The sequence below is a fragment of the Pongo abelii genome, chromosome 6, assembly GCF_028885655.2.
Source record: "Pongo abelii isolate AG06213 chromosome 6, NHGRI_mPonAbe1-v2.0_pri, whole genome shotgun sequence".
Taxonomy (NCBI): Eukaryota; Metazoa; Chordata; class Mammalia; order Primates; family Hominidae; genus Pongo; species Pongo abelii.
In genome coordinates, this window is record NC_071991.2 from 148454422 (window position 1) to 148479293 (window position 24872).

Genomic DNA, 24872 nt, shown 5'->3' on the forward strand with positions numbered 1-24872 from the left:
GACAAAAAGTCACTACATCCTTGCTGGGCCTCTATCCCCAAGAACCCAAAAGGACTCAAGGGTGGGGATCCAGGAACTCTTGTATGTATGGGGGGAGGTGAAGGAGAGAACCTGCATGACCCTAGAGGTCCCTGTGGTCACTGAGAGTGTGGGCTGCCATCCCCTGCTACAGAAACGGTGCTCACCTTCTGCCCGACCCTTCAGGGAAAGGCACACAGGGGTGAGGCCGAAGGCCCTTCCGTCTGGTGCCACATCACAGAAGGACCTTTATGACCCCCTGGTGGCTCTACCCTGCCACTCCCCCACACCCCAGCCCCCACGCTGCAGCCCCAGGGCTCTGCTGGACACCTGGGTTCCCACTTATCAGCCTCAGTCCTCACAGCGGAACCCAGGCGTCCGGCCCCCCACCCTTCAGGCCAGCGGGCGTGGAGCTGAGGCTTTAGAGCCTCCCAGCCGGGCTTGTTCCTGTCCCATTGTGTATGGGACAGGGGCGGGGCGAGGGCCAGCACCGGAGAGCCCCCTCCCACTGCCCCCTCCTCTCGGTCCCCTCCCTCTTCCTAAGGAAAAGGCCAGGGCTCTGCTGGAGCAGGCAGCAGAGTGGACGCACAGTAACATGGGCAACTTGAAGAGCGTGGCCCAGGAGCCTGGGCCACCCTGCGGCCTGGGGCTGGGGCTGGGCCTCGGGCTGTGCGGCAAGCAGGGCCCAGCCACCCCAGCCCCTGAGCCCAGCCGGGCCCCAGCATCCCTACTCCCGCCAGCGCCAGGACACAGGTAAGGGCCAGGCAGCTAGGAACAGGTAGGCAACAAGGGTGGTGTCAAGGCCTGAAGCCTGGGGCTGGGAAGGTCTGGAACCTGCAGCTAAGCTGGGAGGGCCAGGTCACAAATGCAAAAGGGTTATCGATGTGCATAGAACAGGACAGTCTGGGAGGCTCAGAGTCGGCAGGTGAAAGCTGGGAGTAAGGGTGCCAGCTATAGAATCTGGCCAGGGTTTGAATGCTGTTCTGCCGCCAAGAGCTGTTTGACTTTGAGCAAGTTACTTAATCTCTCTGAACCTGCATTTATATAAAATGGAGATATGGCAATACTTACTCCGTGGGGAAGTAAGTTTCTAGCTCACAGCAAGCCTTCAACAGCAGCGATGATTATTTAGCTGGAGAAGAAAGGAGCTGACAGCAGTGGTTACAGGAGAGTGAGAAAGTGGGGTCTCCCAGAAGAGGGAGAGAGTTGGGCAGCAGACTCAGGCCCTTGGGGTAAGCGGACTGAGAAGACAGAGCCACCAGGCTTTTTTCCCCTGCTCCAGCCCCCTCTCCTCGTGGCTGTCACCCGAAAACTGGACCATGCAGTTCCCACAAGAGTCCTCCCTGGGGCAGAGGTCCCAGGAGGGAGGAAAGACCCGGAGGCCTGGTGGGGTGCCAGGCCGGGGGCAGGCTGGGGCTGCAGGCAGCTATGAGGGGAAGGCTGAGGGCCGGGGCCCTGCTGCTCAGGCGCACCCTTGGCCTGAGTCCCTCCCTTCCTCCCGGCCGCTGGTGGCCCTGGGAGGAAGTGATAAGGCCTGCGAGGCTTCCCTTCACACATGGGGCTGCTGTCAGGAGGGGTTGTGAGTGCGGAGGGAAATCAGGGCTGAGGAATCCCTGCGGGGCTTCCCTCCACTCAAGCACCAGGCTCTGTCCCCCTCAGGGTAGGGCTTATAGCAACTTTGCGGGGGGTGGACACCCCATCTCCAGAAGAGGTGAGGTGGGCGCTGCAGGTGGGATGCGAACTCAGCCTCGGGGCAGGGGCTCAGGAGCTCAGTACCAGCAGCCCCTGCAGCCCAGGACCCTAGTCTATAAACGGAGGCACAGCTCGCCCCTAGCTCCTAAGGCCTGGGGAACGCCAGAAGGCATGTGGCAGGTGGGCCGTGAGATCACCAGTGCTGTAACAGGGGCCTCTGGGTGACATCTGGGGAGGCTGAAAGGAAACAAACCCTTTCCTGATGGCCCTATCCCTGGTTCCCAACAGCCCCCCGAGCTCCCCGCTAACCCAGCCCCCGGAGGGGCCCAAGTTCCCTCGTGTGAAGAACTGGGAGGTGGGGAGCATCACCTATGACACCCTCAGCGCCCAGGCGCAGCAGGTGAGGCCCACCTCCCCCCCGTCCCCATCGTCTCCAGGGAAAGGGTAGGTGAGGCCTGGCCTCAGATGGGGCCGGAGAGGGAAGCTCAACCCTTCTTTGAATTGGTCCCTTGTTTCCAAAAAGAGGAGAGGAATGGGAAGAACCAGAGGAGTTGAGGGACATGCATGGGACTTGGGTGACCCTCAGCCTCCAGCCTTACCCCCAACCCTGGCTCAAGCTCTCCCCCATCCCACGCCTGCACGCCTCTCCCCCATCCCACCACTGCATCCCTCCACCCTCTCCCCTGTCCCACCCCTGCACCCTTCCTCTCTCTCCCCCATCCCACCCCTGCACCCCTCCCATCCCACCTCTAAACCCCTCCTCCCTCTCCCGTCCCACCCCTAAACCCCTCCTCCCTCTCCCCTCTCACCTCTAAACCCCTCCTCTCTCTCCCCATCCCACCCCTGCACCCCTCCTCCCTCTCCCCATCCCACCCCTGCACCCCTCCTCCCTCTCCCCATCCCACCCCTGTACCCCTCCTCCCTCTCCCCCTCCCACCCCGTACCCTTCCTCCTTCTCCCCGTCCCACCCCTGCACTCCTCCTCCCTCTCCCCATCCCACCCCTGCACCCCTCCTCCCTCTCCCCCATCCCACCCCTGCACCCCTCCTCCCTCACCCCCTGTTCCACCCCTAAACCCCTCCTCCCTCTCCCCCACTCCCATCCCACCCCTGCACCCTGGCCTGTCCTGACCTTTGCACTCCCTCAACCCAGGATGGGCCCTGCACCCCAAGACGCTGCCTGGGCTCCCTGGTATTTCCACGGAAACTACAGGGCCGGCCCTCCCCCGGCCCCCCGGCCCCTGAGCAGCTGCTGAGTCAGGCCCAGGACTTCATCAACCAGTACTACAGCTCCATTAAGAGGTGACAGCTTCCCAGACACCACAGACTCCCTTGTCCCACTGAGGCCCCAGAAACCCCATGACGACCTTCCCATGACCCACTCCCTTCCCAGATCCTAACACCACGTGGGCCCCTCCAGCCCTCCCCCGGTGCTTGCACAAAGCCTGGAGGAGGGCCTCCCTGTCCCACACAACTTCCTGCTTGTCCCCTTCCCACCCCTCTCCTCCCCAGGAGCGGCTCCCAAGCCCACGAACAGCGGCTTCAAGAGGTGGAAGCCGAGGTGGCAGCCACAGGCACCTACCAGCTTAGGGAAAGCGAGCTGGTGTTCGGGGCCAAGCAGGCCTGGCGCAATGCTCCCCGCTGTGTGGGCCGGATCCAGTGGGGGAAGCTGCAGGTGCGGCCGGCCAGCGAGTGAGAGACCCGGGCGCTACCAAAAGGGGAGCGGGGTGGTGGGGCAGTTCCTAAGGCTTCCCGGGGGCTAGGAGGTCCCAAACAATGGGGGAGATCCTTGCCTGTTCCCTTAGAGACTGGAAAGGTAGGGAGACCGCCCCACTCTCAGCACCCAGGGGAACCTCAGCCCAGTAGTGAGGACCTGGTTATCAGGCCCTATGGTAGTGCCTTGGCTGGAGGAGGGGAAAGAAGTCTAGACCTGCTGCAGGGGTGAGGAAGTCTAGACCTGCTGCAGGGGTGAGGAAGTCTAGACCTGCTGCAGGGGTGAGGACACCTGGGCGGTGCTGTCAGTAGCAGGAGCAGCCTCCTGGAAAAGCCCTGGCTGCTGCTTCTCCCCCAAGAGAGAAGGCTTCTCCTGCCAGGCCAGTCCAGTGCAGCCCCTCACCGACACCCGCTGCTCCCCCAGTTCCCCTGCCTCGGCCCGCACCCGCCCTCACACCCCAGCCCACAGACTCGGGGCTGGCCTTGGTTACTGGAACGCCTGTGACCACAGCACTAAGAGAAGCAAGCTGCCCCATGGGGAACTTGGTCCCACGGCCTCGGCCTCCTTCACCGTCACTGGCCGCCAAAGAGTTTGAAATAAAGCCACGTGCCTAGTGAATCCCAAAGGAACCTCAAATAAAATAAAAACAATCCTATCTGACACTTGCCTGACCCTCTAAGTCGTTCAAAGCTTTAGCTCAGCTTTGATCCATCTGAGTTGCCATAGTGGACCCCACTCAGAGCTACGTCCCTCCCTTGACCCCAGGCTGGTCCCTGCCACTCCCCTGCCCCTGTCACTGACACACGTTTCCTCCTCCCTCAGGCAGGAGTGGGACCTCCCAGCCTCCTCCTGGGGCCTCCACTCAGAATGTCAGGATGAGCAGGGTGCTAGGAGGCCCCCGGTGCAGCCTTCCCTTCCCACCATCCATGTGCTCAAAGAGAATCAGATGGCTGGCTGGGGTCACCCATCCTTTCTTGAATGCCATGGATCATGGGGGATTTGCTGCCCACACTCCTAGGCGGTCTCTTAGACATCCGTTGGTGCCTAACCCAAGCATCAGTTTGGCAGAGGCTGAGTCCCTCCTCTGTACTAGATACCAGGTCAGCTTCCGTAGGGATGGGGAGATACCTGGCCCAGGGAGGAGATGAGGAGCAGCCCGGATGGTGCTACATATGTCAGAGAGCAGGGCAGGAAGGGATCAGTGTGGATGCCAATGGTCAGGAGGGCGCCATGGAGTGAACCATGACCCCTGCCTCCTCGCCAGCAGCTCCTCTGGGGCTGATACTCAAGACCCCCGGTCTCTCTCCTCACCCTCCTCTCCCGCTGCCTCGGCTGGCTCAGGTGTTCGATGCCCGGGACTGCAGGTCTGCACAGGAAATGTTCACCTACATCTGCAACCACATCAAGTATGCCACCAACCGGGGCAACCTTCGGTGAGTGCCCCCCACCACGCCAGGCCCCAGCCTTCTTCCCCAAGGCAGGAAAGGCGGGGCTCTGACCAGCTCTTTCCCCACGCATGCCAGCTCGGCCATCACAGTGTTCCCGCAGCGCTGCCCTGGCCGAGGAGACTTCCGAATCTGGAACAGCCAGCTGGTGCGCTATGCGGGCTACCGGCAGCAGGATGGCTCTGTGCGGGGGGACCCAGCCAACGTGGAGATCACCGAGGTGGGAACCAAGGGCCACCCATGAGGGTGTCCCCAAGGTGGAGAATGAGGAAACCAGTGGGAGAAGGCTCGGGGGATCCAGGCAGGAAGAGGGGAGCCTCGGTGAGATAAAGGTTGAAAAACACCAAAGGAGGGGTGCCTGGGTGGTGACGGAGACCCAGCCAATGAGGGATCCTGGAGATGAAGGCAGGAGACAGTGGATGGAGGGGTCCCTGAGGAGGGCATGAGGCTCAGCCCCAGGCCCCGCTCTGGCCCGCTCCCCACAGCTCTGCATTCAGCACGGCTGGACCCCAGGAAACGGTCGCTTCGACGTGCTGCCCCTGCTGCTGCAGGCCCCAGATGAGCCCCCAGAACTCTTCCTTCTGCCCCCCGAGCTGGTCCTTGAGGTGCCCCTGGAGCACCCCACGTGAGCACCAAAGGGAGTGACTGGGTGGGATGGAGGGGGCCATCCCTGAGCCTCTCAAGAAGGGCCCGCAAGGGGGTGCTGATCCCACACCCCAACACCCCCAGGCTGGAGTGGTTTGCAGCCCTGGGCCTGCGCTGGTACGCCCTCCCGGCAGTGTCCAACATGCTGCTGGAAATTGGGGGCCTGGAGTTCCCCGCAGCCCCCTTCAGTGGCTGGTACATGAGCACTGAGATCGGCACGAGGAACCTGTGTGACCCTCACCGCTACAACATCCTGGAGGTGAGGCGCGGGCACCAAATGTCCCTGTCCAAGGCGGGAGTCTGGCTCTCACTCCATCCCCAAAATGCCAGCCACAGGGACAATCAGCGCAGGTCCAGGGTTGCCTCCTAAATGGGAACTGAGGACAAGCTCTAGAACCACTGAGGCAAAGGGGTAGGGGGTGGGAGGGGTGTGTGTGGGGGTGTGAGTGGGTGAGTGTGAGAGTGTGGGTTTGTGGGGTGTGTAGTGGGTGAGTGTGAGTGTGGGTTTGCGGGGTGTGTAGTGGGTGAGTGTGAGTGTGGGTTTGTGGGGTGTGTAGTGGGTGTGAGACTGTGGGTTTGTAGGGGTGGGTGAGGGTGGGTGTGTGGGGGTAGGTGGGTGTGGGTTTGTGGGTGTGTATAGGCAGTGACTGTGAGACTGTGGGTTTGTGGGGGTAGGTGACTGTGGGTTTGTGGGGTGTGTAGGGGGTGAGTGTGTGTGGGTTTGTAGGGTTAGGTGAGTGTGGGTTTTTGGGGTGTGTAGGGGGTGTGTGTGGGTTTGTAGGGGTAAGTGAGTGTGGGTTTGTGGGGTGTGTGGGGCGAGTGTGAGAGTGTGGGTGTGTGGGTGTGAGTGTGGATGTGTGTAGGCAGTGAGTGTGAAATTGTGGGTTTGTGGGGGGGGTGGGTGTGAGTGTGTGAGTTTGTGGGTGCGTGTGGGTGTGAGTGGGTGGGTGACGGGGGCATGGGGATGGATGGGTGTGAACATGTAGTTGTTCTTTCAGGCATAGGACCCATAGCTCTAGAGCTTTCATCAGATTCTCAAATGGGACCTTGACTCGGAAAAGGTTAAGACCCATTTTAGAGATGAGAAATTAAAGCCTGGGGCTGAGGAGCGACTGGCCCAAAGTCCCTCTCTGCTCTGAGGTGCCTTCGCAGGCAAAAACCTGAACCAGCCCACTAGGCAGCCAGGCCTCCCAATGGACCACCCACCTCACTCCTTCCAGCCATGCATGGGAAACAGAGATAGTCTCCCCACCCCACCCCCATCACCTCTTTCCCTACCGATGCCACACACCCTTCTGCCCCAGGATGTGGCTGTCTGCATGGACCTGGATACCCGGACAACCTCGTCCCTGTGGAAAGACAAGGCAGCAGTGGAAATCAACGTGGCCGTGCTGCACAGTTACCAGGTGCACAGGCCCAGACTGGCCAGAAAGGCAAAGGGTTTGCATACGGGGGCAGCAGGGGCGGGGGATGGAGGAGAGGCAGCCATTTAGAAACTAGGGCAGGATTTGGACAGGCAGAAGAAGTTCCGTAGTCCCAGTGCCATGGCGCACACTGGCCTGCGGTTTGGGGACAGGGCAGGTACTATCCCAGGCACTGTCATCTGGTGGCTTACTGTGTGCCAGGGACCTTGCTGTTCACCGCATGCCCAGTCATGCTGATTCTCAGGGCATATTGGGTATTGCAGTTTGTGGGACCCACTGGATCCTGGAAACAAATACCAGGATCAAGGCACACCAGAAGTCGTAGTTTGAGGAAGCCGGGGCCTGCTGAGAATTTCTGTGGGCTATTTGGTTTGGGGGCCAGGCATACAGATGCTGGAGATTAGAGCTGCTGTTCCATGTTGAACTTGCAGCATGACCATGCATGATGCAGTTTGGGGTGAGGGTGACATTGTGGTTTGAGGGGACACAGGGTGTGTTAGACATGGGGTAATCTAGGGCACATGTGGTTTGGGGTGACAGGAGTGGTGGAGGAAGAACGGGCGAGGTCTGTGGGTCTGGTTTGAGCCTCTTCCCCTCTCTCTCCCTTCCAGCTGGCCAAAGTCACCATCGTGGACCACCACGCCGCCACGGCCTCCTTCATGAAGCACCTGGAGAATGAGCAGAAGGCCAGGGGGGGCTGCCCTGCGGACTGGGCCTGGATCGTGCCCCCCATCTCGGGCAGCCTCACTCCTGTCTTCCATCAGGAGATGGTCAACTATTTCCTGTCCCCGGCCTTCCGCTACCAGGTGCCCACCCTAACTGGCTCTGCCAGCCTGGGCCCAGCTCTAATTCTAAGCAGCCCCTGGGGACCTCTAACCTTTCCTTTTCTTTACCTCCCCTCCCAACCCCATCATCTCTCTGCAGCCAGACCCCTGGAAGGGGAGTGCCACCAAGGGCACTGGCATCACCAGGAAGAAGACCTTCAAAGAAGTGGCCAAGTGGGTCCCCTAGGAGCCCCGCTCTCCCCCCACACACCCCGGGGACCCTGCCCCAGCAGCGTTCTGGGCCTACCACTCAGTATCCCAAAACCTTGTTGGGAGGGGGTTGGACCCTTGCCTGGGGAGGCCCTGCCTCTGTGTACCTGGGACACCCTCACGCCTTCCTCTCCCGCAGCGCCGTGAAGATCTCCGCCTCGCTGATGGGCACGGTGATGGCAAAGCGAGTGAAGGCCACAATTCTGTATGGCTCCGAGACCGGCCGGGCCCAGAGCTACGCACAGCAGCTGGGGAGACTCTTCCGGAAAGCTTTTGACCCCCGGGTAGGGCTGAGCCCAGGGGAGCAGGGAGCTAGAAAGAGGGGGCTCTATCAGCATCTTCAGGGGTGCCCTGGAGGACAGGAAGTGTTACAAGTCAGGACTCATGAGGAACCCGGAACCACAGGTGTTCTCTGATCAAGTTGGGGCCTGAATCTTGCACTGCCAGGGAGGCCAGAGTGAGGAGGACAGGGCCTCCGGGGGCCACAGCACCCAGGACATCTGTCTTCTCACCCACAGGTCCTGTGTATGGATGAGTATGACGTGGTGTCCCTCGAACACGAGACGCTGGTGCTGGTGGTAACCAGCACATTTGGGAATGGGGATCCCCCGGAGAATGGAGAGGTGAGAACTTCCAGGAAAGGGGCTGCTGGGAATGAGGAGAGACTCAGAATTGGAGTGACTGGGCAGGAACCTCTGCCCAACACACACACACACACACACACACACACACACACACAGACACAGGAACCTCTGCCCAACACACACACACATACACACACACACACACACACAGAGGAACCTCTGCCCAACACACACACACATACACACACACACACACACACACACACACACACACAGGAACCTCTGCCCAACACATACACACACACACACCAGGATGGAAAGGGAGATGCTAAGAGACCCCCGGAGCCTGAAACCCCACACAAGCCACACTCCCAGCCCACCCGTGTGGCTGCCTCCCTGCAAGCACACTTGCTTAACTGCGTCCCCAAGTCATTTCCATTATCAGTGCATTATCATTTTTAATACAAGGAAGGCACGTCCTGGCTGACCAAGAGGTTAGACTGTGCTCGGGCACTGACAAGAAAAACAGGGATACGTCACTGAGGGCAGCTTCTAGGATGCGGGTAGTTTCTTAATGGGATACTGGTTACACAGGTGTGTTCAGTTTGTAAAAATCCACAGAGCTGTACATTTACAACATGTACAACACTATTACAGCATTTTCTTTTCTTTTGTTTTATTTATTTATTTTGAGAACCTATTTATGTTGCCCAGGCTGGCCTTGAACTCCTAGCCTCAAGAGATCCTCCTGCCGCAGGCTCCTTTTTCAAAAGAAGAAATAGAGCGCTGTTTAGATGCCAACATAGATTAAATAACTTCACTTTTTAAAGAGAAACACAAAGCTAGAGTACCATCATTGAATTCCTTCTCTTGCAAGCTTAGGTATCTCTGAGGTGCCCCAGGCTAGGCTCATTTCTGAGTCTTACCTGCTCCAGCTTCTAGGTGTTAAAGGCCTTATTAGCACTAAGTACTTCCTCAGTACTCTTTTTTCTTTTTTCCTTTGAGACAGGGTCTCACTTTGTGGCCCAGACTGGAGTGCAGTAGTACAATCATGGCTCACTGCAGCCTCAGCCTCCCAGACTCAAGCAATCCTCCTACTTCAGCCTCCCAAATAGTTGGGACCACAAGCGCATGCCATGATGCCTAGCTAATTTTTGTATTTTTTGTAGAGATGGGGTTTCGCCATGTTGCCCAGGCTGGTCTCTAACTCCTGGGTTCAAGCAATCCACCTGCCTTGGCCTCCCAAAGTGCTGGGATTAGAGACGTGAGCCACTGCACCTGGCCCTCAGTATCTTAAGCAAGTTTGAATCTGGTGAAAGCCTTTTTGCTGCCTTAGTGTCCATTTCAGCCCTCATTCTGACCTACCTTTTAAAGAAAAATAGCACCAGCAATTGACTTTTTTTAGCATAAAGGTGTATAGACACCCATATAACCTACAGCCTTCACAAGGCATAGCACATTTTCATCACCCTGGAACGTTCCCTCATCAGTTCCTCACGCGAATCCCTTCCCAGTCTGTCTCCCTGCCAGAAGTGTCTGTCACCACAGATTAGTTTCACCTGCTCTAGAACGGCACCTAGATGGAAGCACACGGTGTTACGGCGTCTCCTGCTGAGTCTGTTTTTGAGGCGCACCCGTGTTGCTGCGTGACTCAGTATTTCACTCTTTCTGCTGCTGAGTGCCGTTCATTGTGTGAATATCCCCAGTTTGTTTACCCATTCTCTTGTTGGTGACACTTGGGCTGTTTCCAGGTCGGGGCTATTATGAATAAACCTGTTATGAACATTCTTGTACCCGGCTTTTGTGGGCTTATGTTTTTATTTCTCTTGGATAAATACCTAGGAGTAGAATTGGTGGGTCATAGGGTAGATGCATGTTTAATCTTTCACTTTTTTAAAAAATAAAACTGCCAGGCCAGGCACGGTGGCTCACGCCTGTAATCCCAGCACTTTGGGAGGCCCAGGTGGGTAGATCACTTGAGATCAGAAGCTCAAGACCAGCCTGGCCAACTTGGCAAAACCCTGTCTCTACTAAAAATACAAAAATTAGCTGGGCATGGTGGCGCACGCCTATAGTCCCAGCTACTCAGGAGGCTAGGCGGGAGAATTGCTTGAACCTGGGAGGTGGAGGTTGCAGTGAGCCGAGATCGCGCCACTGCACTCCAGCCTGGGTGACAGAGCAAGAATTCTACTCAAAATAAAATACAAATAAATAAAATAAAACTGTCAAACAGCAAAGCAAATTAAACTGCCCTTTAAGGTCTGTGCAGTTCAATGTATGTTAATTTTATCCCAAATTTTTAACAAATCAAGGAATACAGCTCACAGAAAATGGGGCATATTCACTAAAAATAAGGAATATTTACAGCAAATTTGTTTGTAATACCCCACAGTGGAAACTATTCAAATGACCATCGACAAAAACTGATAAATTGTGGTATATTCAAGTCCCATATCACACTAAGTGTGAACGAAACACAACCACACACAACAGTGCAGGTGAATCTCAAAAAATGTGAAGAGAAAAAAAAGCCAGACCAAAAAATACATACTGTACTACAGGATTCGCTTTATATAAAGTTCAGAAACAGGCAGAACTAATCCATGGAGTTAGAAATTAGGAGAGGAGTTAGTCACTGGGATGGGGGTGGCAGTGACAGGAAGGAGGCACGAAGTTGGCTTCTAGGATGCGGGTAATGTTTCCTTTTTTGTTTGTTTTTGTTTTTGAGATGGAGTCTCACTCTGTTGCCCAGGCTGGAGTGCAATGGCGTGATCTCGGCTCACTGCAACCTCCGCCTCCCCGGTTCAAGCGATTCTCCTGCCTCAGCCTCCCGAGTAGCTGGGATTACAGGTGCCCGCCACCATGGCCAGCTAATTTTTGTATTTTTAGTAGAGATGGGGTTTCACCATGTTGGCCAGGCTGGTCTTGAATCCCTGACCTCAGGTGATCCACCTGCCTCAGCCTCCCAAAGTGCTGGGATTACAGGCGTGAGCCACCACGCCCAGCCATGGGTAATGTTTCTCAATGGGATGCTGGTTGCACAGGTGTGTTCAGTTTGTGAAAACTTATAGAGTTGTACATTTACAACACGTGTGCACCTCTGGACTTGTGTTGCATGTTGACAAAACATTCAAACATGAAATTCAAATCGTGCTTGCTAACTCTGGCGAACTTGGGAACCAGCACCCAGAGGCATCTGCAGTTGAGCACCAGATGCATTTCCTTCCAGCCTCCTTCCCCCTGGGAGGTCCGCTTGATGCCGCTTCTTCATGGCAGCACAAACAGGGCCATGGTCTTCTGAGGAGGGCAACCTGCACAACGTCTGCTAGTGACCAGGACACTGCCAAAGGAACTGAGAGTTTGTCCACCCATGAAATCCACTAAAACAGGAAAGATTTGCCCCAGCCATTGTTAGCCGGGAGTGAGGAAAGAGCCGTGCCCTCCCCTGCAGCTGCAAGGACGATCTGCCTACCCCAACAAGTGGGGATCCAGCAACTCCACTTCTAAGGATTACCCGGCTGAAGCATTTAAAAGTGGGAGCAAGGCACACGTACAAGGGCGTTTGAGGGAGCACTGTTCCCAGACCACCAAGCTGCCCTTCAGTCTCAGCGAAGTACAATGTAGCCACTAAAAAGACTGAAGTCATGTTTTGGGAAGTCCAGGCAGGAGGATCGCTTGAGCCCAGGAGTTCAAGGCCAGACTGAACAACACAGTGAGACTCCATCTCTTCAGAAAATTTAAAAAATTAACCAGGAATGGTGGCACGCACCTATAGATCTAGCTACTAGGAAGGCAGAAAAATCCCTTAAGCCCAGGAGTTTGAGGTTACAGTGAATTATGATGGAGCCACTGCACCCCAACCTGGGCAACAGAGCAAGACCCATATCTAAAAACAATACTACTACTTACGTCAATATTGTTGCATTGACCTGGAGGGATGTCTGCAATAAATTATTGATTAAAAACAAGGAAGTACAGTATGGTACCACTTTTACTTAAAAAAAAAACTATAAATATGCACATGCACATAAGTTCAAGGAAAAAGGGCTGGAAGGTTAATACCTGTCAATGGTGCATATGCCTGGAGGGAAGACGGGGTGCTCTTTCTCTTATCACTTTACACATTTCTGTAATGTCATTTTTCAAAAACATCAGATCGCTTTTGAAATTTTCAAAACAAATAAAAATTAAAAGTTACAAATCAATAATAATGAGGGTCAGCTGGTACAGTTTTAAATTTCTATGTAGTTTGAAATGAAACAAAACTAACCCTGATGCAAACACTCCCCTCGCCAGAGCTTTGCGGCTGCCCTGATGGAGATGTCCGGCCCCTACAACAGCTCCCCTCGGCCGGAACAGCACAAGTAAGTTGGGTGAGAGTTTGGGGGAGCTGGGGGAGCTGATGCATTTGGAGACACAAACAGAAAGGGAGTCTGAAAAGCTCTCCCTCTGTGCCTCGAGTCGTTTTCCCACCAAAAGCCAGGGCTCCAGGATGCCCTCCCTTCCAGGCTGGAATGGCAGTCCAGACCTGCCTGCTTCTGAGAGCCGGGACAATCCTGAAGTCTTCAGAGAGGGGGGTGTGGTGTGGCAGGGCCCCAGGCTGGGAACCCCAGGGATGCTGGCCCTCAGCCCCTCCCAAGGGCAGGGTCTTTCCTGTCCCAGAGGCAGAGACCCTGAAGCTGTCCCTGGGGCTGGGGCTGGGCCTAGGCTGTATCCCCAGGGCCCCGTGACAACCTTGTCTTTGTCCTCTCTTGCCAGGAGTTATAAGATCCGCTTCAACAGCATCTCCTGCTCAGACCCACTGGTGTCCTCTTGGCGGCGGAAGAGGAAGGAGTCCAGTAACACAGACAGTGCAGGGGCCCTGGGCACCCTCAGGTCAGGGCCTCACCAAGAGGGGTGCAACGGGTGGGCAAGCTGCCTGGGCAAACATGGGCTGCGAAGGGAGCTCCAGTGACGACCCCTGCACCCCAGGTTCTGTGTGTTCGGGCTGGGCTCCCGGGCATACCCCCACTTCTGCGCCTTTGCTCGTGCGGTGGACACACGGCTGGAGGAACTGGGCGGGGAGCGGCTGCTGCAGCTGGGCCAGGGCGACGAGCTGTGCGGCCAGGAGGAGGCCTTCCGCGGCTGGGCCCAGGCCGCCTTCCAGGTGAGCCCAGCCCAGCCCCTGTTCTGACTCCTCCCACCTGGGATGCTTCCTCCTGCCTCGCTCTGCCCTGATTCTGTTTGGTTCTTTGGTCCCTTCCTGTTCCTTCCAAAATCCACCCTTATCGCTTCATGGCATAGCCAGCTCTTCTGGGTCAGGGGCAGAGGATGACATGGCCCTGCCAACCACAGTGGGTGCCTAGCCCAGGCAGAAGTGTAGCCGAAAAAGAGCAGGCAGGGCCCCGGCAGGAGGGAGCTTCAGCCAGGCACAGGCTGGGCCTCACGAGTGGGCGCACAAAGGGAGGGGGTGCAAGGCAGGGCAGGGTACCCCACCCAGGACGGGCAGGATGGAGGGAGAAGGAAGGGATGGAGAGAAGGTCAGACAGAGGCAAGGGCTGAAGCTGAGGCCAGCACAGAAGCCACAGGAAGTCAGAGGCCAGACAGCCTGGGGCGGTGCCTGCACCGCAGAACTGGTCCGGGGCCAGGCAAGCAAGCGCAGGGAGAGGTGGACCCCTGGGGGCCGTGGCTTTTTAAGCCTGGGCTTCCTCAGGGGCAGCGCTGCCTGTCTGGGGATCATGTCTGCAGTTGACAGGAGCTGAGTCTCCCCAGTGCCACACTGTTCAGGGCAGTGCTGCTCTCCCGGGGCCCAGGCTGGAGCTCAGCAGATTTGCCTTGATTGGAGGAGGAGGGCATCCTAGGAGGAGGGGGAGGGGAAGGGCTACCTCAGGGACGGGGAGGTCAGGCTGCAGAAACACATAGGCCCTGATTGGGAAGAAGGGAACGGAAAATAAGACTTAAAGAATTTAAACAAAAAGAGCCATTGGAGCGGGATGAGACCACATCATAAGGTTTTGGGAATAGGACTTTAGAAGCGTAGGATCCATTACAGCATCACCGAACCAGAAGCAGGAAGGCTGAGCTAAGCAGAGCAGCAGCAGTGGAGATAGGAAGGAAGGGAGGGAGGGGGCCGAGGAAGGAAGGAAGAGATATAAGACTTCACACGCACCACAAAAGAAAGATTAACAGGACTTGGTGATATGAGGCTCAGCCTATCACGGGTGAGCCCTGAATTTCAAGCCTGGGACTGGCCCAGCAGTTTTCTAGCTGTGTGCCTGACCAGGAATAGACGGGATCCACACCCTCCCAGAGATCTGCCCCGTGGGGTCCCCTCTGCCGCCCGAATTGTGCGTCCCTTCCCAGGAGCACTTACTATCTGCAGGCACTTTGTGGAAAGCTAAGGGCTGTACATAAAAGTATCTCATTTAATCTTCACCAGAATACAATGAGGTGTAAAGATGGGGAAACTGAGGCATGTCACTGTAAGTACGGGATTCGGAATTTGAATGCAGGTCTGAACACACAGACGCCTTCACAGAGCTACTGTGTGCCAAGCACTATGCTTCTCGGATCACGGGATTAACATGCACCAGATAAGGAACGATGCACCAATCAGGACGTGCAGAGAAGGAGCCAGCCGGGTCCCTGGGCCCAGCGGCCAATCCATGAAATGGGCTGGCGGAAAAGGTGCTGTCGTTGGCGCCGGCCTCAGCCACTGGGGCTGCCAACCCCCCGGAGCAAGATGCAGTGAAGCCGCCCAGGCGCCTCACTAGGGCGACCCCTGGTGGCGGGAGGTCCTCAGCCCTCACCGGCCTATCCCGCAGGCCGCCTGTGAGACCTTCTGTGTGGGAGAGGATGCCAAGGCCGCCGCCCGAGACATCTTCAGCCCCAAACGGAGCTGGAAGCGCCAGAGGTACCGGCTGAGCGCCCAGGCCGAGGGCCTGCAGTTGCTGCCAGGTGGGCCCTGCCCTCACCCTAACCCAGCTGGTTCTCTGAGGCCCCCACACGCCGGGACTAAAGCACTCTGGGGCCAGGCCCTGCTCCCTAGCTCAGACTGCCTCGTTTGCCCCTCCCCGCCCCCAGGTCTGATCCACGTGCACAGGCGGAAGATGTTCCAGGCTACAGTCCTCTCAGTGGAAAACCTGCAAAGCAGCAAGTCCACGTGAGGACGACGGCTTTACCGCCCCCCCACCCCCGTCCTGCACCCCCTGACCCTGGACCTTCCTCCTCCCACATTCTCCCACCCCCACCCCTCTCTGACTCCCCGTAAGTGCCCCCTCCCCACCCCCAGGAGGGCCACCATCCTGGTGCGCCTGGACACCGGAGGCCAGGAGGGGCTGCAGTATCAGCCGGGGGACCACATAGGTGTCTGCCCACCCAACCGGCCCGGCCTTGTGGAGGCGCTGCTGAGCCGCGTGGAGGACCCGCCGGCGCCCACTGAGCCCGTGGCAGTAGAGCAGCTGGAGAAGGGCAGCCCTGGTGAGGGGCAGCCTGGGATGCAACAGGGCACAACAGCCCCATGCCCAGCCCCACGCCTCCAGGAGCTCAGGACCCGACCCAGGGGGTGGCCACCTCCTCCACAGCTCAGCGGGCAGGCTCAGAGCTGGCTGTGCTGCCCACTGCCAGGCTGGCCTTGTTGCTGGACCATCCCCACACCCTCAAATGCACCCCCACCAAAAGGCTGTCCCCTCCCTCTGGGCTCTTCTCCAAGGCTCCCCTAGCAATCTAGCTTGCTCTGGAGCTGGCACTGGGGCTGTTTGCTGCCACATCAATGCCTGGGCTTTATTTAAAATAAGGGGGTGGAGACAGAGGCAGAGGAGCCCAGACCAACCCAGTCCAGCCAGGGGCCCCCAAACAACACACTGAGGCTACCCAGACAGGCCCACCCCGCTGCTCAAGGGCAGGCTCTCTAACAGTCACCAAAACACAAACATCAGCCCAGGTACTGCAGTCCTGCTGGGCCCTGTCCTCAGAGCTCCCTGTGCACTATCCCCAGGTGGCCCTCCCCCCGGCTGGGTGCGGGACCCCCGGCTGCCCCCGTGCACGCTGCGCCAGGCTCTCACCTTCTTCCTGGACATCACCTCCCCACCCAGCCCTCAGCTCTTGCGGCTGCTCAGCACCTTGGCAGAAGAGCCCAGAGAACAGCAGGAGCTGGAGGCCCTCAGCCAGGTTGGGGGCCACCCCAGTGAGGCACAGGGGCTAGAGAGACGGGATGAGCTGGGGGGGCCCCAGTGGCAGGAAACCCCCATGCAAATTCCCCTCTGGACTTTCTTCTCCTGGCCGACATGCACTGGTGCTTTAAGACCCAGCTCCTCAGGGAGGAATTCATGGCTGGATTCTCCAAGTCTTAGAGAAAGCTCTATTGGCCTGAACTGAGGAGGGAGAAACCCTAAAGAGGCTCAGTGGGGGAGGGGTCAAGAAGGGAGGTTACTAGGAAGGGCTACAGGGCCCCCAACCCACTGCATCCTGCCCTGCCAGGATCCCCGACGCTACGAGGAGTGGAAGTGGTTCCGCTGCCCCACGCTGCTGGAGGTGCTGGAGCAGTTCCCGTCGGTGGCACTGCCTGCCCCACTGCTCCTCACCCAGCTGCCTCTGCTCCAGCCCCGGTACTACTCAGTCAGCTCAGCACCCAGCACCCACCCAGGAGAGATCCACCTCACTGTAGCTGTGCTGGCATACAGGACCCAGGGTGAGGCAATGAGCAGGAGCAGGCCTGGCCACAGCAGGGGTGGGACCGGCCCCTCTCTGGCCCCTCACCGGCCTCTCCTTCCCACCCCCAGATGGGCTGGGCCCCCTGCACTATGGAGTCTGCTCCACGTGGCTAAGCCAACTTAAGCCTGGAGACCCTGTGCCCTGCTTCATCCGGGGGTAAGTGAGATGGAGGACTTGGTGGGGAGCTGCCTAGGGTCAGGGTGGCAGCTTCGGTGAGGAGTGAGGAATGTCACTGGTGAGGGGTGTCACTGGAAACAGGAAGGAGCTCTGTAACATGTCAAGGATGTGGTGTCATTAGGTCACTTCAGAACTCTGGCTAAGCTTTGGCTCTCTCATTCATTTTAGAGTTCTGCTCTGAAACTATAGCTCCCAGAGCCAGAGCTGGGATCAAACCGGCTGGCCCTGTGGCTTTCTGAAAGCTTCTGTGTTCCTCTCTATGTCCCCGGGCTGTCTGATGTTGGGCAGCATGGCACCTGGGAACTACAGTCACTAAATCCTCACTCAATCCAGGGAGAACAACTAGTTAGGGTTAAGACCACCCTTGGCCTTGGTGTCACCAAGGACTCAAAGAAGGTGAAGGTTTTGTTTTTTTTTTCCCCAGAGATGGAGTCTTGCTCTGTCGCCCAGGCTGGAGTGCAGTGGTACGATCTCGGCTCACTGCAACCTCCACCTCCCGGGTTCAAGAGATTCTCCTATGGCGTGAACCTGGGAGGTGGAGCTTGCAGTGAGCCGAGATTGTGCCACTGCACTCCAGCCTGGGCAACAGAGCCAGACTCTGTCTCAAAAAAAAAAAAAAAGATTCTCCTGTCTCAGCCTCCCGAGTAGCTGGGATTACAGGCACCCACCACCACGCCCAGCTAATTTTTGTATTTTTAGTAGAGACGGTGTTTCACTATGTTGGCCAGGCTGGTCTCAAACTCCTGACCTCACGATCTTCCCGCCTCCGCCTCCCAAAGTGTTAGGATTACAGGTGTGAGCCACTGCACCCGGACCGAGGGTGAAGGATTTTAAGAGACCCTTCCTTCATGCTGTGTCCAGAAGTCTTGCCCGCTCTCACAGCCAGGAACCAAAAGTCCTGGTAGGACTGAGAACAGTTCCTAGGCTGCCATCAGCTGGGCCTGGTGACTCAAATCCACCCAGGTGGCTAAACTACAAATAAACCGTACCCATCTACTGAACATAAACTAAATACCACTATTAAGGATACTTAAAATAAACACACTCAGTGAACCCATTATGAACTGAAAGTGTCTTTCACCCTTCCCACATTTTCTAAATCCAAAATGAACTATATTTCCTTTGGTGCAGTCTCCAGAAACCACAGATCCAAGGAGTTTCAGCAAGTTCTTTTTTTTTTTTTTTAATTTTTTTTGAGATAGGAAGTCTCTTTATGTTGCACAGGCTGCTCTTGAACTCCTGAGCTCAAGCACTCCTACCACCTCGGCCTCCCAAAGTGTTGGAATTACAGACAGGAGCCATTGTGCCCGGCCCAGAGTTCTTTTAATAAGCCCATCATGCTTCCTACGAGCCAGACACTGCTTTAAGGACTTCACGAATATCAACTCATTTATCAGGAGAGCTTGGGTCCTCCTTGCTCCACCCACCCTGCATGGTGAGAATGGTGGGGCAGGGAAGGCAAAGGGGACCTGATGGAGTGTCTCTCCTGCCAGGGCTCCCTCCTTCCGGCTGCCACCCGATCTCAGCTTGCCCTGCATCCTGGTGGGCCCAGGCACTGGCATTGCCCCCTTCCGGGGATTCTGGCAGGAGCGGCTGCATGACATTGAGAGCAAAGGTGAGGCTGGGGACTAAAGGACTGCCTGGAGGGAGTCACACAGTCTAGGGACAGAGGGGTGGGGCGGGAAGGCAGGACATAGGAAAGAGAGGGCAGGAAACAGAGGCCACAAAGCTGAAAAGACACTCATGAGACCAAGGGGAGGGCAGGTACTGCAGGCAAGGGGTGGGCCCTGTGTGTCTGGCTTCCTGGTGCCTGGTACATAGTAGGTGTTGACTGGATTAAGGACAAAGGAAAATAGAATTTTCGAAGGGATTAGGGCTAAGACTCAAAGAAGAACTGCCCAAGGTGGATTCTTGACTGTGCCAGAGCTGACAGAGGTCTGTTCAAGACCTAAGGATGCTACAAGGTGTTCAGATTGAGCATGGGGTGCCCAGGGTGGTCTGTCAAAAGAAGAAGGCTGTGACTGGGAGGAGAGTTAAAAGTGTGGGAGAATATGAAGTGGGAGCAGGGAAGGGGACTGCGATGTCACACAATGCAAAGGGCATGGAATTCTGAGTCCCAAGCCGCGCATTCTAGCGCAGCTCCACCAGGGGCCACCACCTCACCCGCGCTTCCCTTCCCTCTGTAAATCAGGGCTGTGCAGGGTCTCTGTGAAAGCATTCTGCACTCTTAAGAGATGAAACAGCCAAAGTAATGGTAGCTTCAGCCCAAAACGCTGGGCTGCCAGGCTGGGTGACGGTGGCCTGTGGGGAGGCCCCACTAGCACTGTGCCCCGGAGAAGAGCCTTCCCAAGCGCGGGGTTGCTTGCAGGGCTGCAGCCCACTCCCATGACTTTGGTGTTCGGCTGCCGATGCTCCCAACTCGACCATCTCTACCGCGACGAGGTGCAGAACGCCCAGCAGCGCGGGGTGTTTGGCCGAGTCCTCACCGCCTTCTCCCGGGAACCTGACAACCCCAAGGTGTGAGACCCTGAGGGCGCAATGGTAGCCTGAAGATAGGGAAAGAGGGGAGGACTCGCGCTCTCCAGCGGAGCACACCGACCATGGCCCTCCCGTGGCCTCCCACGACCCCTCAGCCACCCCTGCACACTCTGGCCCACCCTCGTGCCCTTCTAGGCCCGCCTCCTCCCGCCCCCGCCCCGCCCCACCCCGCCCCGCCCCACCCCGCCCCTTTGGCTCTGCCCCTCTTGACACCGCCCCAGGGCACGCAGGCCCCACCTGGCCCCCTCGGGAGACTTTCACGCCCAGGGCCAGCCAGCAGCCCCGGGCTGCGCCCCCGCGCCCACCCCCACCAGGGCCCGCCCTAACCCCGCCGCCCGGCAGACCTACGTGCAGGACATCCTGAGGACAGAGCTGGCTGCGGAGGTGCACCGCGTGCTGTGCCTCGAGCGGGGCCACATGTTTGTCTGCGGCGATGTCACCATGGCAACCAACGTCCTGCAGACCGTGCAGCGCATCTTGGCGACGGAGGGCGACATGGAGCTGGACGAGGCCGGCGACGTCATCGGCGTGCTGCGGGTGCGGAGGGGCGGGCCGGGCCTGAGGCGGGGACCAGGGCCTGGGCGTGCGGGGTTCCTGCTAAGGTCTCCGAGTCGGGTTCTGATCCACTGCGCCCTTTTCCGACAGGATCAGCAACGCTACCACGAAGACATTTTCGGGCTCACGCTGCGCACCCAGGAGGTGACAAGCCGCATACGCACCCAGAGCTTTTCCTTGCAGGAGCGGCAGTTGCGGGGCGCAGTGCCCTGGGCGTTCGACCCGCCCGGCTCAGACACCAACAGCCCATGAGAGCCGCCTGGCTTTCCCTTCCAGTTCCGGGAGAGCGGCTGCCCGACTCAGGTCCGCCCTACCAGGATCAGCCCCGCTCCTCCCCTCTTGAGGTGGTGCCTTCTCACATCTGTCCAGAGGCTGCAAGGATTCAGCATTATTCCTCCAGGAAGGAGCAAAACGCCTCTTTCCCTCTCTAGGCCTGTTGCCTCCGGCCTGGGTCCGCCTAAATCTGGAAGGCCCCTCCCAGCAGCGGTACCCCAGGGCCTACTGCTACCCCCTTCCTGTTTCTTAGGCGAATGTTAGATTCCTCTTGCCTCTCTGAGGAGTATCTTACCTGTAAAGTCTAATCTCTAAATCAAGTATTTATTACTGAAGATTTACCGTAAGAGACTGTGCCAGATGTTATGAGAACTACTAAAGTGCCTAACCCAGCTCATGTGGATTACAGTTTCTTTTGTTTTCTTTTTTGAAACGGAGTCTCCCTCTGCCGCCCAGGCTGGAGTGCAGTGGTGTGATCTCAGCTCACTGCAACCTCCGCCCCCCAAGTTCAAGTGATTCTCCTGCCTTAGCCTCCCGAGTAGTTGGGATTACAGGTGCCAGCCACCGCGCCCGGCTAGTTTTTGTATTTTTAGTAAAGACAGGGTTTCACCATCTTGGCCAGGCTGGTCTTGAACTCCTGACCTCGTAATCCACTCACCTCAGCCTCCCAAAGTGCTGGGATTACAGGTGTGAGCCACTGCACCCGGCGTGGATTACAATTATAAAATGACAAGATTTCTGTTTTAACCTGTGCAGTTGTGGGTATGTGGTGGGGAAAGGGGTCATTCTTTTGACAGAGAGTCCTACACGCCACTTGACCCTGCACTCTGAAAACATGGTTTCCAGCCAGTCTGGGCTGCTCCCCCATGCAGTTCTCAGGCTTGTGATCGAGAAGGCAGGTGCAGCACTCAGCTGCCAGGAGTGGGGCCTGCCAGAAACAAGAGTCACAGAGATGTGCAACAGCCATGAGCAAGCTTCACTGCTTATTTCATACAGGATGGGGAGCCACACCCACTTCCTGAGACATCACACCCGGGCTGAAGTCCAAAAACATCAGCCCTCCCGCCTTTCCACTCGCCCTCCCGCCTTTCCACTCACAAGTCCCCATCCCCTGCAAGCCACAAGGAACCTGAAAGTGCTGCTGGCAGCCGCCAGCATGACGAATCCACAGCCTTAAAGCCCACCTGCCTCACTGTCGCCCTTCCATTTAGCTCGGCCTCATCCTTGACCTCTGTCCCTCACCTTGAGGAAACTCAAGGACTTCTTCCCAGGCAACTGCTCCAGGACACATTCCAGTTGGGGATGTCTCCCCTTATCCCCTCCGGGTGGAGACCATCTCTAAGACTTGTTTCCAGATGCCATCAGCATCTCCTCTCTTTTCTACCTTTTCTCTGTTCTCGGGGCAGGTTCCTCACTGACTCCCTGGTCCTGCCCAACTAAAGCACCTGGGCTTGTCATCTATGGGGCCTCTAACAATGACTCCTTGTGTTTTTCCACTCCACCCTCCAGTCTCCTGTGGCTGCGGAAGCCAGGGTACCTGTGGGAGGAGACAGCACTTGGCAAGCAGTCCAGGGGTCTAGATGCCAGAGATGACCACCTCCCATCACCCCAAATTCCCACTACTGCTCCCATCGCTTCGTCTGACTCCGAACCAACTACCTATGCCGTTCTTTCTCCCTCCCCTCACAGGAGACAATACTGACCCTGAGGAGTCGTCTCAGTCAGTGCAAGAGGCCCGGTCAGGCTCCTTCTGGGTGTCTGTGGTCACCTGAAACCCTCCAGGGAACAGATTCCGGGCCCTCTGGGTTCCCCACTGTTGTCTGGGGCTAGAGGCAGGACTGGAGCCTGGTGACAAAGGCCATCAGCTGGGCAGTTCCATGATGCCCAGTGTCCATCAGGCTCTGTCCCCTGCAGGCCCCACCCTCCTCACCGTCACTTGACCAGGATGGCTTCTCCTCATCAGGCGAGGGTGGCTGTGAGGGGCTGGAGCAGGGCCTGGACAGGATGGAGGCTGCAGCCTCACCCCACGGCTCCTGCTGCTGCTGCTGGTGAAGCTGCATGGAAAGGAGGAGGAATGAGGGCCGCCACCTGAGGAGGGCAGGGCCAAGCACCTGGGCTAGAGGCAGAGGGCTTTTCAGCCTCCTCCTGCGACTCTGCTAGACCCTTCCGTAGACTCCACCCCGCCTCAGTCTCCATGTTGTTCACCTGCCTTCTCTCCACATTTCTCCTTTGGGCACCCCTCTACTCACCTGGTGCAGGTAAATGACATGGAGACTCATCTCGGCAGAAGCAAGTTCTGGGAGCTGGGCCAGCTTCTGGCCCCCAGTGCCTCCTGGGGACACAGAGCTGGAACATAACATGAAGCAGGTCAAACGACATGCCCTCCTCCCGCCATACCCCAGAGGGCTCCCCTTCTGAATCCCCCCACAGCGCCCCAGCTCCCCACTCCTAGAGGATCAGCCCACCCCCCCCACACACACCCCTGCATCTCAGCCTCCACTCCTCACCTGGGGTCCTGGGCAATTCGGGAAATGGAGGCAAGGAGGCTGGCCGTGGCCGCTGCTGGACAGGGCGCTGTCGGGCTCAGATCTCTCGGGGGCAGGAGAGGGTGCACGAAGAGGTTGGCCAGGAAGGCCTCAGGCTGGGTGCAAGAGGAGAGGGAAAGCCAAAGAGGGTGTCAGAAGAGAGGACAGAAAGGGAGTAGGGAGGAAGTGGAGGCCTAAAGAAGGCAGGAGAGCAGGCAGGGGGTGGGGGCTGGTGAGGCAGGTTACTACCTAAGGTGAGGCTAGAGGGGAAGGGTTTGGAGAGGAGTTGTGGGGGTGACGGCAGAAGGGGAGGCCAGGCTTGGGACTCACCAGGGGCGAGGTGCAGTTGCTGAGCACCCCTGGGGTGGAGGGGCCACGAGCCGAGGTGGCGCCCCAGGCAGCTGCATCTTGTTGTACTCGGCCCCAGAGGTGCCCAAGAAACTTAGAGCTGTGCCCTGGGGGGCGCCAGAGCGGATGCGCCAGGGAGAATCGCATCAAAGAAAGCTCAGTCTTGCCGTCCTCCGCGCGCTGAGACAGCGAGGCCTCAGTCTGTCCCGCCGAGAGCCACTGTGAGCAAGGGCAGTCTTTCAGGTGCAAGAACACTGAGCCTTATGGGAACAGGTGGGACAGGAAACACTGCCCCATCTTCCACGTGAAGGAAACAGACCACAAGGGGGACTCGTTCACCATCACCCAAAAATACAGCAGCAGTGCAGAACCTGGGCCTGTCATCTATTCGTCACCCCTGGACTGCTTGCCAGCTCGGGGATAGGGCTGAGCCTCAGTGCTTTGCCCAGGGTGATCCTGACAGCCTTGGTCCAGGCACCAGTCGTTACTCAGCCCCACCCACGGGCCAAGCCCATTCCTCACCCCCAGGGGGTCTTTGCTCCCATTTACTGATGTTCCTATGTGCCAGCAACTCCATTATGGGCTATACAGACATAATCTGTGTCTTCACAAGCCTGGCCTTGGCTGTGCTCTGGAGAGCACATTGCCATTGTTGCCATCGGACAGATGAGGGCACGAGGGCACAGGGAAGGGAAGTGACTCGCTCAACGGCACAGGTAGCAAGCAATGGAGCCAGGGCTGGAACCCAAGTCTGCTCCCGAGAGGCAAGCAAACTCCCACCCAGTCCAACCCCCCAGGGCCAGGGAACGGCTCTGACCTGAGGGTGGCCGTGGCGCTTCACATCCATAAGAGAAAAGGAACAGATGTCCCCAACCCCAGCCACATCCACAGTGAAATGATGAAAAAAGTCGATAATCTCCAGGGCACGAGGGCGGAACCAGAAAAGCAGAAACAGCGGGGTGAGGAGCGGGGACAGGAGCTCCTCCAGGAGGGAGACCTGGGGAAGCAGCGGTGAGATCGACCAGGGGTCGCTGAGGGGCCCACGCGCGTTATCAGGACCAAGCAGTCCCCAGCGACCCTCGCCAGGGCAAGAAGCCTCCCCACCCAGTCACTCCCTAGACTCCTGGTGTAGTCTGTTTGTCTCATGCCCTCTGCCAGACAGACCCTCCGCGCAGACAGACCCCACAACTTCTCAGCCCGCCGTCGCGCCC

General features: G+C 57.7%; 2 protein-coding genes across 9 annotated transcripts in view; one reads left to right on the forward strand and one right to left on the reverse strand.

The window, feature by feature from the left end:
- Nucleotides 1-21185, forward strand: NOS3 (nitric oxide synthase 3). Of its 7 annotated transcripts, XM_024250344.3 has the most exons (26): nt 294-771; nt 1999-2110; nt 2862-3010; nt 3221-3383; nt 4764-4855; nt 4946-5087; nt 5353-5492; nt 5597-5771; nt 6817-6918; nt 7548-7742; nt 7861-7934; nt 8110-8254; nt 8489-8593; nt 12851-12918; nt 13313-13429; nt 13526-13700; nt 15358-15490; nt 15617-15695; nt 15825-16012; nt 16530-16702; nt 17012-17222; nt 17314-17401; nt 18916-19037; nt 19791-19939; nt 20303-20497; nt 20606-21185. In XM_024250344.3, exons 1-26 carry the CDS (start codon nt 614-616, stop codon nt 20765-20767), a joined length of 3612 nt encoding a protein of 1203 aa, XP_024106112.1. In that variant the 5' UTR covers nt 294-613; the 3' UTR covers nt 20768-21185. The 7 variants fall into 7 exon arrangements, with proteins under 7 accessions (XP_054415951.1, XP_024106114.2, XP_054415952.1 ...); XM_054559975.2 differs by lacking the exons at nt 19791-19939; nt 20303-20497; nt 20606-21185 and having other exon boundaries at nt 14-771; nt 18916-19449; XM_054559976.1 differs by lacking the exons at nt 15617-15695; nt 15825-16012; nt 16530-16702; ... (4 more) ...; nt 20303-20497; nt 20606-21185 and having other exon boundaries at nt 1-771; nt 14973-15486.
- The window catches only part of ATG9B (autophagy related 9B), an 8971-nt gene continuing 5198 nt past the window's right edge, over nt 21100-24872 (reverse strand). Inside the window, exons 6-12 of one of the 2 annotated variants that reach the window (XM_054559981.1) lie at nt 24479-24658; nt 23644-23880; nt 23296-23429; nt 23038-23134; nt 22719-22842; nt 22492-22633; nt 21100-21716 (exon numbers count right to left, since the gene is read on the reverse strand). In XM_054559981.1, the coding sequence (XP_054415956.1) occupies nt 22506-22633; nt 22719-22842; nt 23038-23134; nt 23296-23429; nt 23644-23880; nt 24479-24658 (900 nt within the window). In that variant the 3' untranslated portion in view covers nt 21100-21716; nt 22492-22505. Of the gene's footprint in view, nt 22326-22491; nt 22634-22718; nt 22843-23037; nt 23135-23295; nt 23430-23643; nt 23881-24478; nt 24659-24872 lie in introns of both variants that reach the window. The other variant, XM_009243433.3, reaches the window with a different exon arrangement.

Excerpts from the sequence above, each read along its gene's own strand:
- NOS3 (XM_054559975.2), top strand. The coding sequence starts at position 116 with ATGACCCTAGAGGTCCCTGTGGTCACTGAGAGTGTGGGCTGCCATCCC. Across the intron at positions 8,255-8,488 it reads GGAAAGCTTTTGACCCCCGG|GTCCTGTGTATGGATGAGTA; the intron begins GTAGGGCTGAGC and ends TCTCACCCACAG. Across the intron at positions 15,696-15,824 it reads CTGCAAAGCAGCAAGTCCAC|GAGGGCCACCATCCTGGTGC; the intron begins GTGAGGACGACG and ends CCCCACCCCCAG.